The 12,655-nt window shown below is 39.7% G+C and overlaps 1 protein-coding gene across 3 annotated transcripts in view; it reads left to right on the top strand.

Annotated features, from left to right (window-relative positions):
• The window catches only part of KIAA1328 (KIAA1328 ortholog), a 180,327-nt gene that overhangs the window by 121,522 nt on the left and 46,150 nt on the right, over window positions 1-12,655 (top strand). For all 3 annotated transcript variants that reach the window (XM_056324509.1, XM_056324510.1, XM_056324511.1), the window contains one exon: window positions 2,301-2,396. In XM_056324509.1, the coding sequence (XP_056180484.1) occupies window positions 2,301-2,396 (96 nt within the window). The remainder of the gene's footprint in view (window positions 1-2,300; window positions 2,397-12,655) is intronic.

The raw sequence follows: 12,655 nt of genomic DNA on the forward strand, positions 1-12,655 counted from the left end.
CCATGTGGAAAAGAAAGGGAGCTCTGCTTAGCAAGGACATCTTCTTTCCAGTGATGTTTGTGGAAGGGAGAATGCCAAGACTGAGGCATGCTACATGGTCAAAACTAGAAGAAGGGAAAGGCAATAACCACAGAAATATGGGATGTTGCTTGAAAGACCCACGAGCTTGTTGCAGGAAGTGAGGTAACACCTTCCTGATGATGTAAATAGGGACTCTGGAAAAATGTGAGAAACTGGCTGATTGATCTTGTGTTACTAGAGTGGAGAGGAACAGTGAATGGGAGCAGGTCAAAGCAAACTAAAGTAGCGAGTAAGTAACTCAGTTGAGTTGGCACTTCGGCATTTGGAAGGGACAGCGATAGGGAACAATCCAGCAGTCTTTTAGAAGGAGCAGTTAGGAGGGGTTCACAAAAATGCTTGTTTTGATGCTGTTTTATATGGCAACTGCTGACACCATCCCATAGGAGTCCGCATCATGTGACTCATTTCCTACATCCATGTATTATAACCACCATGGAGGAATGTATCACTTTATCTTAGTCACAGCCCCCGGTTACTTTTCAAATTCTTTAAAAGAGACTACTGTGGTCTTTTGTTTGTTGTTTTGGATTGTATCTTGCATTGAAACTGATGGGTTTGTATGGCTTTAAAAATACCTGTCTTAAAGGCAATCACAGTTGTGTGTGTTGAAAATGACTGCGGTCGCAAACAAAGGATTATGACTTCAGGTGAGAATTAAGTAGGAGCAGATGGATTCTTAATCATCAAATACCTTAATTCTATGCATTCATCCCTCTAATGAAAAACAAGTAGCATATGAAGGACGTACAGCCTGTGTTTTTTCATATTTTTTATTCTAATGAATATTTTTCAGCATTTGAGACATCATAAGCCCAGAAAAGCATAGACCTTAAATATATCTGTAATGATGTTCTTCTTAATACTATTATACCTAATGTAGCCGTATTTTTTTCTGAAAAAAACTTTCATGGATTACAGAGCTTTAGTTACCTAAAAGAATTCTGTGAAAGAAAATCACATATGGTCAACCTGAGGACTCGGTATTTTTTCAGAGGTGTGGGTGAAAGCACATTTGCCATAACCTCTCTAAGAAAAGCAACTAGAATAAAATGTGCTTGCTCTTAAAAAAAAATAATCAGTCTTTTAGAATTAAGTGCTTGATATTTACAGGTAAATTTCTTAGGCATCACAGTTCTGTTTCAGTTCTAGGGAAGTAATTCATTTTTGCACTTGATAACGGTGTAATTTTATATACTACAAACAATAAAAATTTGTTTAGCTAAGCTCAAATACCCTTTGCTTCATTGTCAGGAGGCTCTAACCTAGTTGATCTCTTAACATCATGACAGTTTAAAAAAACAATACAGCAAAAATCCATTTCCAGATAGTGTTTATTTTTGTCTGTCCTTCTGCATGGGTGGATTGCTGTCTAATGTCCATTCTGAGCTGCTGGAAGTATTGTCATTGAATGACAAGTAAAAGGTCTGTCCGTTTGTAATTACTGGCTGTTAACTCTTCTGCTCTTTCAGTGGAAGTACGAACTAATCCCTTTTTTTTTGGCCACGCTGCATCATAACTGCATTTTAATTTCCCACATTTCCCTATTTAGCCTCAAGAGAGAATACTACTTTCAGTCTGCAGTTTCTCTATATATGAAATAGTTGCTTGGCTGTCAAAAATGGTGTGTGTGCAAGGAAGGGAGCAAGTTCAGTGACTCCTGATGCCAGCCACAGCAGAGTGGGCAAATATGGGTAAATCCTGGAAACAGGAATTTTATTCAGATACAAAGGCACAAGCATCTCTGTTGTTGACTTTTCTATCTACACTGGAAAGAAAAAAAAAAAAGAGGTGAAGTAATCTGTTAAAAATGGAGCATCATCTCTGGGCCCGTATTTTTGGGAGACACGACAATCTCTGATTAATTCTACGTTGTATGTAGTTTAGATGCAATGCCTTTGAGCTCCAGTGCTGCTGGAGTTGTGATCTGAGCCCAGCAGAAATGGTTGTTATTGAATGCTGTGACCGTTTTCTTAAGGGAGCTGGTCCTTGGAAATAAGTAAATGAAATTTTTCTAATCTCTTTCCAACGGTAACCCTTAGAAGCAAAGGCACTGGACATAAGTCAGCCTTCCAATGAAAAAGTTTACCTGAGAGTGTGAAAACAATTGTGAAAGCTTCTGTGTTTAATGTGTATTTAATTTGTAGACACATAACACATCAGGTGAGTTCCTGGTGTGATGATTTGACCAGCTCCAAACCCAGCTAATTCTGCCCTTTCAGGTTTAGAGGCCACGTTCCTGGTTCAGAAGATGTGCCCATTGATGAAGCACTTGAAAAACTTGCTTTGATGATGAACGGCAACAGCATGGAGCTAAGGTAATTTCTCTCTTCACTTCTAAGTACTTCACAGTGTCAGTATGTCTTCATGACAGTGTGTTATTGGCTGCCAAGTATATTTGTTCATGTGTGTGTTTCAGATTAAGAGCTTTTTTTCTGCAGGAAAGGTAGAAGTCATTGGCTGTGTTGTTTTATGAGTGAACTGAATAGTTATGCTGACCTGTTATTACTCAAGGTTTAGGGGTCGACTTCCTGTAGAGGTATCGGGTTTTGTGTCTCATCTCATAGGGGCGCTATGCTAGCCCAGTGCAAAATGGAGTTTTCATAAAATTTTAGCTTTTGTTCTTTGTTCTAAGTACTGCTTATTATTTTTTAATTAACATCAGCACACCTCTTTAGTTTAGTCTTGATTTGGATGTGCGGTAAAAAATACACTATCTTTTAACTCCAGCATAGAAATGGTCTTTTACAATTGGTGACAGTTACTTGTTTCTCAAACAATACTGATTGTTTAAAAAAATTAAACAATTCCACCTCTGCTTCAATGCAATTAGAGCAAACTACCAGTGAAATAACTGGAAGTAGAGTTATGCCAGTATTTAGATCTTTATCTTAATTTTGTGTGCTATTTAAAACTTGAATCAATACATTATTGTGTTTTCTTTGTGTCCTACCCTATCACTTCTCCTGTTAACACTGGAAGAAGTTTCAGGCTTATTAGAAAGGCACAAATAAAAACTGGATTTGACAGGGGTTTTCTCCTTTCTCAAAAAGTAACAGCTTCTTGTGGTATGCTTTAACTATAGATGTTCTTTTGACCAAAGAATTCCCTGTTTGGTGGACAAGATAAGCAGCAGTCTCTTGAATGGCACCTCTAGTGACAAGAGAAGGAAGACCTTAAAATAACTCTCCACTATGAGATTACTGAAAGAACCGTTTATTTATTTATAAACTAAGGGTTCAATACTTTATTTTTTCTTCTTTTTTTTTTTAACATTGTGATACTGAGTTTATTTTATTTTTTTGAGATCTCCCTTCACTGAAAAGGGATGAGACTTCTTTCTCCAGAACAACAGGCAGTGTTAGTTTCCCTGGAATACTTCACTGCTTAACCGGGTGTTTGGCTGGTGTGAGTTACTGGGATAGCCTTGTTGTTCTGGTGCTTTTTTGTTTAGTTTTCACACAGACTGAAGTGATCAAAGTGTGATTACTGTAACAAAAGAGATTCAAGAGTCATGATATGTTTAAGCTGCAGTAGCATTAAGCCCCTTGGAGGAAAAATGTACCCTAGAACTTCTGTAGGGCTTCTTGGCAACAGTTTACCAAAAACCTGCATAAATCTACATAGCCTAGTAGGGAAAATGAGGAAAACCTGTGCCGTTAACAAGATGAGAGTTCCAGATTTCAAAAGGTTCCCCCCTCACCCCCCTCTTCCCCTGGTTTAATTTACTGTAATTTTTCAAAGTGTTCATGCAGTCTCAAGTTGCCATGCCAGCTGGTTCCAAAGTTTGGCAGCAAAACACTTGGAAGTTTGTCTTCCTATATGCCATCTTCAGTTTTGCAAAGGTTACCAGATGAATGGTCCCTAAATAATTTACTCTAATGTAAGGCTGAAAGAGGCTACAGAAGACAAGTCCATTTGTCTCTTTTATGCATTTGAATATGTAAGTGATGTTTTCTTCAGTATCGAGAGCGTGCAAGTATGTGGCTAGAGCTTCAAAAGGCGGAAGAGCTGGTAGGAATACAGGAATATATACTTTTTAACAAGTCTTTCTCTCTCTCTTCTTTTAATTTGTTTTTTAATTGACCTGCCGAATGATTCTTGTTACAGCAAATGCTGTCAGAACCCTAATGCAAAACCAGCCCTCTCTTCCAGTTTGTGCGTAAAAGCTTCTTCAGCAAACCTCACACCATGCAACTTGGTATCAGTCTTCAAATAAGCAAAACTTAGCTTAAAAATATCCTGGTGTTTTAAAGGAAATGGTGAAAGTCCTTTCAAATACTAAACTTGCTGAAGTGAGATATTGGAGTTTAGAAGTAAAATAATATAATCAGGAACTGAAAAACATAGGTTTTTTTATAATTAACAGCTCATTTTGAGTTAATTATCTGCAATTACGAAAATCTAATTGCAATTTATTCTCTACTATCTGTGGGAAGAATTGTAGGCAAGGGAATGTGCATCACTGCCAGGCATAAATGCTATAGGATGGGTCCAAATAATAGAGGAGCCCTTAATGAAAAACAAAAAGCAAAAGCACATGCAGCTGTGCCAGGCTATTGAAAGGTAATTGTAGTCAGAAATGAGGTATGTACTTTAAAAGGCATCTTGTCATCTCCTGTAGGGATTAATTTTTACCTCCTTGAAAAGGGAAAAAAAGATTCCACAAACAAATACAGTACAGAGTTTGATTTCTGACACAGATTTTGATCGTAGTCTGTCTGTGAAAAGGAGAGCTTTTGTCTCAGGAACTACTACAAACACAACCAAATTTTCTAATGGATGCTTGTTTTGTTTTCTCTTCCAAATGTGCCATTATGTTTTTTTCATTATCAAAGTCAAAAAGTGTTGTGTATCTCAGCCTCTTTTGGTGGTCCATGTTGTATTTGTCACTTCCCTGTTGGGTATTGTATTGAGGAGATGCTGGAAAGAAATATGTCTGTTCCTTTAGCTGCATGCATCTGGGCCGGCTAGTGGAACCTGACGAGTCTTCAGATGCAAGATCTCCAGTTCTCTGAGGTGCAGCAGTCAGAGCAGGTTTTATTGAGGATGGTTTTCAGTGGCTTGGAGTGCTAAGTGAGCCCACAGCCAATTTTCAGCTATGGAGACAGTAACTTACACAATTAATGGCAAGTTGTCTGGTTGTCTGTATTATTTCTGTTCAAGTCTACCCCAGTGTACAAGATGCTTTAAAATATTCAAAATAAAAACATAACCTGATGCATTTGTTTAGCATAAAACAGCCTTTTACAAAGCACTTTCCATCTCCCAGACGCAGATGCTTGGTACATGCTCAAGTACCCACTCCATGCGTATTCAGTAGGATCAATACAGCCGGCACCTGCTTTTGTGTGTACTCCTGACGTCTGTATCTGAGAGAGGAATTTTAAAACAATCCACTCCTTTCTCCTTTATTTCATCTTAAGTGTGGATCTGCGTGTCATGGAAATAAGACTTATTTAATAGCACCAACTAGAGAAGATACGGTTTGCTACTTTGCAGGCGGCCCTCCCCAGAGCTCTGCTGTGTGCCTAAATCTTAACATATAAGGTACTCTGCTTTTCTGGTTCTCAGGTTTCCCGTGCTGCTGTGCCAGTACAGCTTTCTGCTCCCTTCTCTGTAACATGCATCTCTTCCTCAGCTTTCACACAGTACTGCCACTGCACCTCTACGTGGACCTGTGCAAAATGTTATAAATAGTCGTTGGATATGCTACTGCATGGGTTTGCAGTTATCTGCAGGCATTCATTCAATGTATGCTACCAGGTTAAAGGATTTCTTTCCTGGACTGTTAAAGATTTGCAGGTGGAATTTGCCACCTTTAATTTTGCTGAAGGCTTTTTATGTTTGTGTGCTTCCTTCTAAGTCACCCATGTGTATTTTTTCCAGTTTGTATTTTTAGTTAGTTGAAAATACCAAATACAGAATTCAGAAGTACTTTCCCAGTATTTCAATGCTTATTGCTATGGTGATAGTTCTAGGAGGGAATGCTGTCAGGGGTCTTTTAAAAGATTTTTATGTTTATGGTGTAACTATTTTTATTATCTTGTGAGAGAAGGTGACAATTATCTCTTGCTCCTTGTTTAATGCTTTGTTATGAACTCGATTTTTGTTTGCGGCTTGTTAGACATGCAGGCATCTTTCTATGGTGATGTGCAAGCATAGTTCTGTGTTTTTGTCCAAACAGTCAATGCAATTAAACAGACATGCAGAGGAACACAGACTCGCAGCTCCCCCTGCTGTCCCAGGCATATCCAGGTTTGTTCACACAATCGCCCCTGCCCCGCTCAACTAACTTAAAAATAAAATACAAATCACATGCTCTGCAACCTCTGACCTGACCTGCACTAGCCCCGTTACCCCCGTTTTTTAAGAGAACTGGTATTTAAAAATAGGTGGGAATGGTAGCATCCATTTTGTTTCCCATTTGGAGTTTTCTTGTCAGTTCTTCATGCTGGCCAGCATCACCCCCTGTTACTCTTGTCCGGAGCTTCTGGGGGAGAAGCTGTTACCAATGCCACAACTGGCTGCTTGTCCCAAGACCTCCCAGGCTTCAGTTTATCTTTGAGTTGTGTTTGGTCTCTTGAGATGTGTCTATATAGTACTTGGCAAAACTTTTAGGAATGTATTGCATACACTTTGTTGTGATATTTTTTTTTTTTTTCATCTTTTTGCTGTTTTGGCAGGCTGGCACATTAAATCGGGCTGAAATCAACTGTGCTTGCAAATGGCCCATAAAATCTGTGTATCTGGAAGCTGCTTACTCACGTGTTAGTGCTCCTTTTAACACCAAATTACTTTCTTGTTCTAGATAATTTTACATTGAAGTTTGTATCATTTTTAGATAGAATATATGTGGAGTGAACACTGGTTTGTCTGGTAAAAAAAAAGTGCTTGCAGATCTGCGAATAGTGCAAATGCTGAGTTAGGTGTAGATACGAGTTTTTCTCTCATGGCATTGTCTGGCTACATACAGGCACAGCATCCCTGCAACAGGTGGCTGCTGGAGTCTGTTGAGACGTAACAGGAGAGTACAGTCGGAGTTAGATAAACATTTCTGCTCCATTGGTGCCACGTGCAGGCTCCAAGGTGGTAGGTTTTCTTGCGCAGGGTGAGGGCTTTTGTTCTTATGTGGTTACTAAAAGCATATTGCTGAATGGGTGTGTGTGGCAATTTTTTCCGTGTATCTGTGCATTCATTTTTATTTTTTTCAAATTTTTTTTGAGGTAGTCAGTGATCCTTATCAGACCGGGGAGCAAGGAGTTCATTTCTGCTGACCTGGTTGCTTCATTAATCTCATTTTCAGGTTTACTTTCAACTGCGACAGGGTTTTGAAGCTGCCTGTCTAACAGTTACTGGAATTATGATGATTCTGTTCCCATGATCACGTGTGCTGCACGCAGCAGTATTACATCATTTCACTACAGTCCAAAGTAACCTTGACCAGGAAGCCTACTGGTAGACTTGAGGTATAAGTAAGATGTAAGTAGGAGATAACAGTAAGTAGTTTCTGCAGGCAGGAGGAGGCAACCTGTAGGTGAGGTCTTCAAAAAGGACAGGAACTCTGATGTTAGAAAAACTGCTAAGTGTAGGATGGCAATCAGTGAAAACAGGCTTGCTGAAATTCAAGCGTTTTAGTATTTCCACAAAACTTGCATTTCCTGCCAGTCTTCTGCATGGGTATAGTTCTGTAATATCACATACTAGAACTGAAAATGCTTGGAGATCTTTTTTTTGTTTGGGTTGAAATATTTAAAATTCATGTATCTTCTGAAGGAGTTTGTTCCTTGCCAACACTTGCAGACAGTGAGAGACATTTTTGCAAGTCATTTGCAGATGCCTCCTTTATGGGAAAATGTAGACACTGTTAGTTTACTGACTGAATTTTGAAAACCTGAATTCTATTTTTATAAATTGGAGTGGATTACTTTTTCAGACATATCATTTTGTTACTTTTTATTTTTGTATGTAATCTTGGATGAAGAGAAAATGATGTTTAATCTAGATATTCATATGTCCCAGAAATTTCTGAGTTGGAAAAGTTATGAAAAAACTTATAAAACAAAATGTTCTGGAAGGTAGTTTTAAATTAGGAGATTTTAAACCCACCCGCACAACTTTCATGCCATTTAAAAGCTTATATCAGAACTGATGGGGCAGGACTAAGAACAAAAGCTATTGGTATTACAAAGTTAAGCAAGAAATCCTCTGTACCCTGCTGTTCTGGCCATGATCACAGCTGCACTAAGCTAAAACCCACTCCCCCACCCCTTTTGTGACCTTGGCTGCACTTCAGCAAATAGAGAATAGAAGCAAAAGGCAAACTCCAGTAAATATTAGATCTTGCCACTTGCAGATGTACAGGCGACATATAAAGATAACGGCACGCGTGCTCTCGCTTGCTCTCCAGCTCTCACTTTCACTGAAGTGGACTCTGTGTATTTGCCACTGACATAAAACTTTCCAGACTGTACTCATGCATTGAGCTGAACTCTGTGGCTTTGCATGGGTGCTGAGGCTTTGCAGAACTGCCCATTACATCTATAACAGTGCTAATTTTTGAGAGCCACGCAGAGAAAATTTTACATTCAGCCCAGCTGATTTGTTCTTCACACTGCTCCTGTGGTGAAGAGGATTGATTTTTGTGTTTCTTTTGATATTTGGCTTCCTTTCCTCTGGTACTCAGTGCTTCAGGCCCTAATCCTTTAACCTTGAATCTGAGCATCAAGGCTTCAGGAGGGATCAGGCCTTTTGATAGAGAGAGAACATCTTTTGTTGTACCAAATGGTTGGGAGTGGTATAAGGCAAGACATCTCTCCAGACAGTACGTATTTCTCTGTTGTCTTAAAAGACTATAAAAAGAGGGTGGGTTTAGTGGGGATTATAAATAATCTGGAGGAAGGTGGAGTATTAGGAGCAATAGAAAAGGGTTAATGACTTTTTCTTTAACATTTCACCAATAACCAATCTATCATGACAGATGTGTACTGGGTCGCCAAATGCTATAGTCTGACTTTGGGTAATGGTTCAAAGCTCAGTATGTCATGGAAATGGCAGCGTGGTCCCTGATGGAGCGGGGCAAAAAAAGCTTTTCAGCTTCTCAAAGGGCAGTATTTGTGGAAGCAGATGCTTGCTTGCCCTATCCAGCATAAAGAACAGTTCTGCGGGCAGCCGGGAGAGTTCGTACTGCTGGATTTTTATAGGATCATTAATTATATGTTATAAGGCAGCTAAGCATGGCATTCCTAACTCGATGAATTCCATTATGAATGGCCTTTTCATATTCTTCATCTCATTATATTAAATGCATGTGACCTGAAGTTTAGCTAAAGTTATTGTTCAGGTTAACTTTCATTTTGTGGTTGCCCTAGTTTTAGAAACAGTATGATCTTTAGATTTTATGGAGAGACAGTTTTTTTAATGCATGTTTTTGCAGCACTATTTTAGATTATTTCTTTGGGAACTAAGTAGGAACCTCTGTGAGGTGGCAGGGAAGGGATTTAGTCACTCCTTGACTTGCCTGGAGATTTCTGTACCCATGTTCCTGGATGACAACATCCAGTATACAGATTCAGCTGTCGACTCTCTGCCAATAATTCTTAAACTCTCTGCTCTGTTTCATCTACTCTTGCGTATATGACTGCCTCCCTGACACATAATCCTGCTTGTTTTGCCTTGATATCAATCCTAATCTGGCCAAAACAGAATTTACTTTTTCTCCTGAATCTGCCTTCACTTCTGATTTTGATAATGCCACATCCTCCCTGTTGCTCAGACTTGTAACCTTGGGGTCACTCTCCTCCATGTGCATCTGGGCTGCTGACAGCTACTGCAGCTTCCTTTTCCTTTGCAGCAAAAAAACATGCTTTCAGTGTGGCAACAGTTAAAACATCACCTCTTGCTCTAGTCTTTCATCTTGCACCTTTACTACCATAAAATCATCTTGTGTTGCTCATTATTCATTCCTCTCCTTTAAAATAAGTTTTCCAAATGTGTATATTGGCTACTTACTCAGATCTTGTCACCGTTGCTTCTCTGAAACCCTCCTTTGAAAGCGGGATGTCTACAGGATCAGTCTGTGGGGCTGTGCAGAAGCTCACAAAGCTGCTTATTTTCTCTGCCACCTTCTTTTCTTTACTCTTTCAGTTACATGAGACTTAGTGCTTTGTTGTGTGTTGCATGGACTTTCAGCCGTGTGCTCCTATCGCATTCTCTAATTTTTTGTGGCTTTTGGAACCACTCAGTCTTGTCATGCTGACTTCTGCCTGTGTCTGTTCTATGTCTTTCTTGTTTCAGATCCTACCTCTTTGAGCACTTTTTTTTTCCCCGAGCTTTTTCAAAGTTTTTTTCAGAGTTTAATTGGTGGGTTTTTTTTCCTCCCCACCCTCAGTCCTAATTTGGTGAGTTTCAAACTAATGCATCTCTTTCCACTGACCACAAGGATGGTCTCTGCCTGGTAAGTCCACCTGGAATCTAAATCATACTCAAAAGATTTCATTGGTGACCTAGGGACAGAAGTCTTACAACTCAACTGCAGTGACAAATTCACTGTCCTGTGTAGAAGAGTTTGCTTATGTTTTCTAGCACGTACAAGATGAAACTTAAAAATATGCAAGTATCTTCAGACTTTGGCCAATAGCACCACGCTTTACCTCTTTGTGTAACTACGTGCCCTTCTGTCTGATCCATGTGTGATCAATCTTTTTTTTCCTTTTTAATTTTGTGCTCCTTCAATCTCTGTCTACATCTTGCATCCTTTTTGAGAAAATCATGTCTCTCAGAGATGGGCTAAATTTATATACCGGCGGTAGACTCCATAGGGCTGGGGCGGTTCGGCAACACAAATAATGCAAGCCTCTAAACCCACATCACATTCTCAGAGTAGCACTGGTGGCAACGGATCTGGGCAGACATTTCCAGTCTGGTTATAACAGACATGTGCAAAGGTAGACTTCCACGACCTAAGATCAATAGCGGCAGCTGTAGTATGGTAAGAATCACTTTTTTGCTGGACTACAAAAATCCATGGTATATTTTTCATGTTCAGTTTTCTAGGGGAAGGGAACTAGCAGCCAAGAGCCTAGGCAGAGCACACAGCTTTACTGCACACAGCCTTATGCCAGGATCTCTTCTTTCCATTGCTTCCCTTGGTATTGGACATCAGAGCATGCCAATAGGTGTCTTGCTGATACGTACCTCCTAGAAGGCAGTGGTTCCTGGATGGCTTCATTTCCATTGTCTCTTTATTTTCTGAATATGAGAGTACAAAAACATGTTGGATCTGTTCTGTAAGCACCCTGGTTGGGTCAATGTGCAGTGGTACTGTGACATCCATATAAATTCCGTGCACCAGAGGTCATCAGTATGGTGTTCTTTGTGGGGCCCAGGCCATGGTTTTGAGAGGTGTGTGCCATCAGTTAGGTGCCTTAACTCTGTATTGCACTTGCAATAAAGACCTGATTTTTCAGTCACTAGTCATCAAACATGCTTTATGAAATACATAACTTAAAGTAGATTCAAGGCAACGGCAGTGGCCAACAGTGATATTTGAAATCTTTCCCAAGTACTACTGTCCTGGTTTCAGCTGGGATGAAGTTAACTTTCTCCTTAGTGGCTGGTGCAGTGCTGTGTTTTGGCTCTGATGTGAGAACAGTGTTGATAAACACTGATGTTTGTGGTTGTTGCTGGGTAATGTTTATACAGGGCTGGAGGGGCACAAGAGACTGGGAGGGGACACAGCCAGGACAGCTGACCTGAACCAGCCAAAGGGGTGTCCCATACTATATGATGTCATGCAGAGTATATAAACTGGGAGAAGAAGAAGGAAGGGGGGGAACATCTGGCATTATGTCATTTGTTTTCTCAAGTAACCATTACGTGTGATGGAGCCCGGCTGTCCTGGAGATGGCTGGACACCTGCCTGCAATGGGAAGTGGTGAATGAATTCCTTGTGTTGCTCTGTTTGCGTGCACAGCTTTTCCTTTACCTGTTAAGCTATCTTTATCTCAACCCACAAGTTTTTTCACTTTTACTCTTCCAATCCTCTCCTCCATCCCACTGAGTGGGAAGTGACTGAGCAGCTGCCTGGGGCTTGGTTGCTGGCCAGGGTTAAACCATAGTAGCTACCTTGTCAAATCTACACCTGTTGGGTATGGTAATCCACTAATCTGAGTAAAGTCCAAAGTCTAACTTCTCTATTTACTTCTTTTTGGGTTATAAGATTTTTTTAAAAGCAGATCAATAAACAATCTCAGTGTTTTCATTTTACTAAGCAATATAATATAAATGAGTATTAGTGTAGTAGTAAATCATTAATATAATCCTTAATCATAGTGACCATGTCCTACAGATGTGATTTAATGGAAAAAAGGCTGATGAAGTGTAAAGATGCATCAGGAGGGGTGTTTCCAACAGAAATGGGATAGTATATGACACCATTTTAAAAGACCAGAGTATGAAAGCATTTAGGATGCCATGTACATTTATAGTTGCAGTTGTGGCTATATTCTAACATGTCATTGGTTTTGATCACTATAAAACAAGAATAAAAAACCACATCATGTTTATATTTGGCTGA

The sequence above is a fragment of the Falco biarmicus genome, chromosome Z (genome assembly GCF_023638135.1).
Source record: "Falco biarmicus isolate bFalBia1 chromosome Z, bFalBia1.pri, whole genome shotgun sequence".
In the NCBI taxonomy this organism is placed as follows: domain Eukaryota; kingdom Metazoa; phylum Chordata; class Aves; order Falconiformes; family Falconidae; genus Falco; species Falco biarmicus.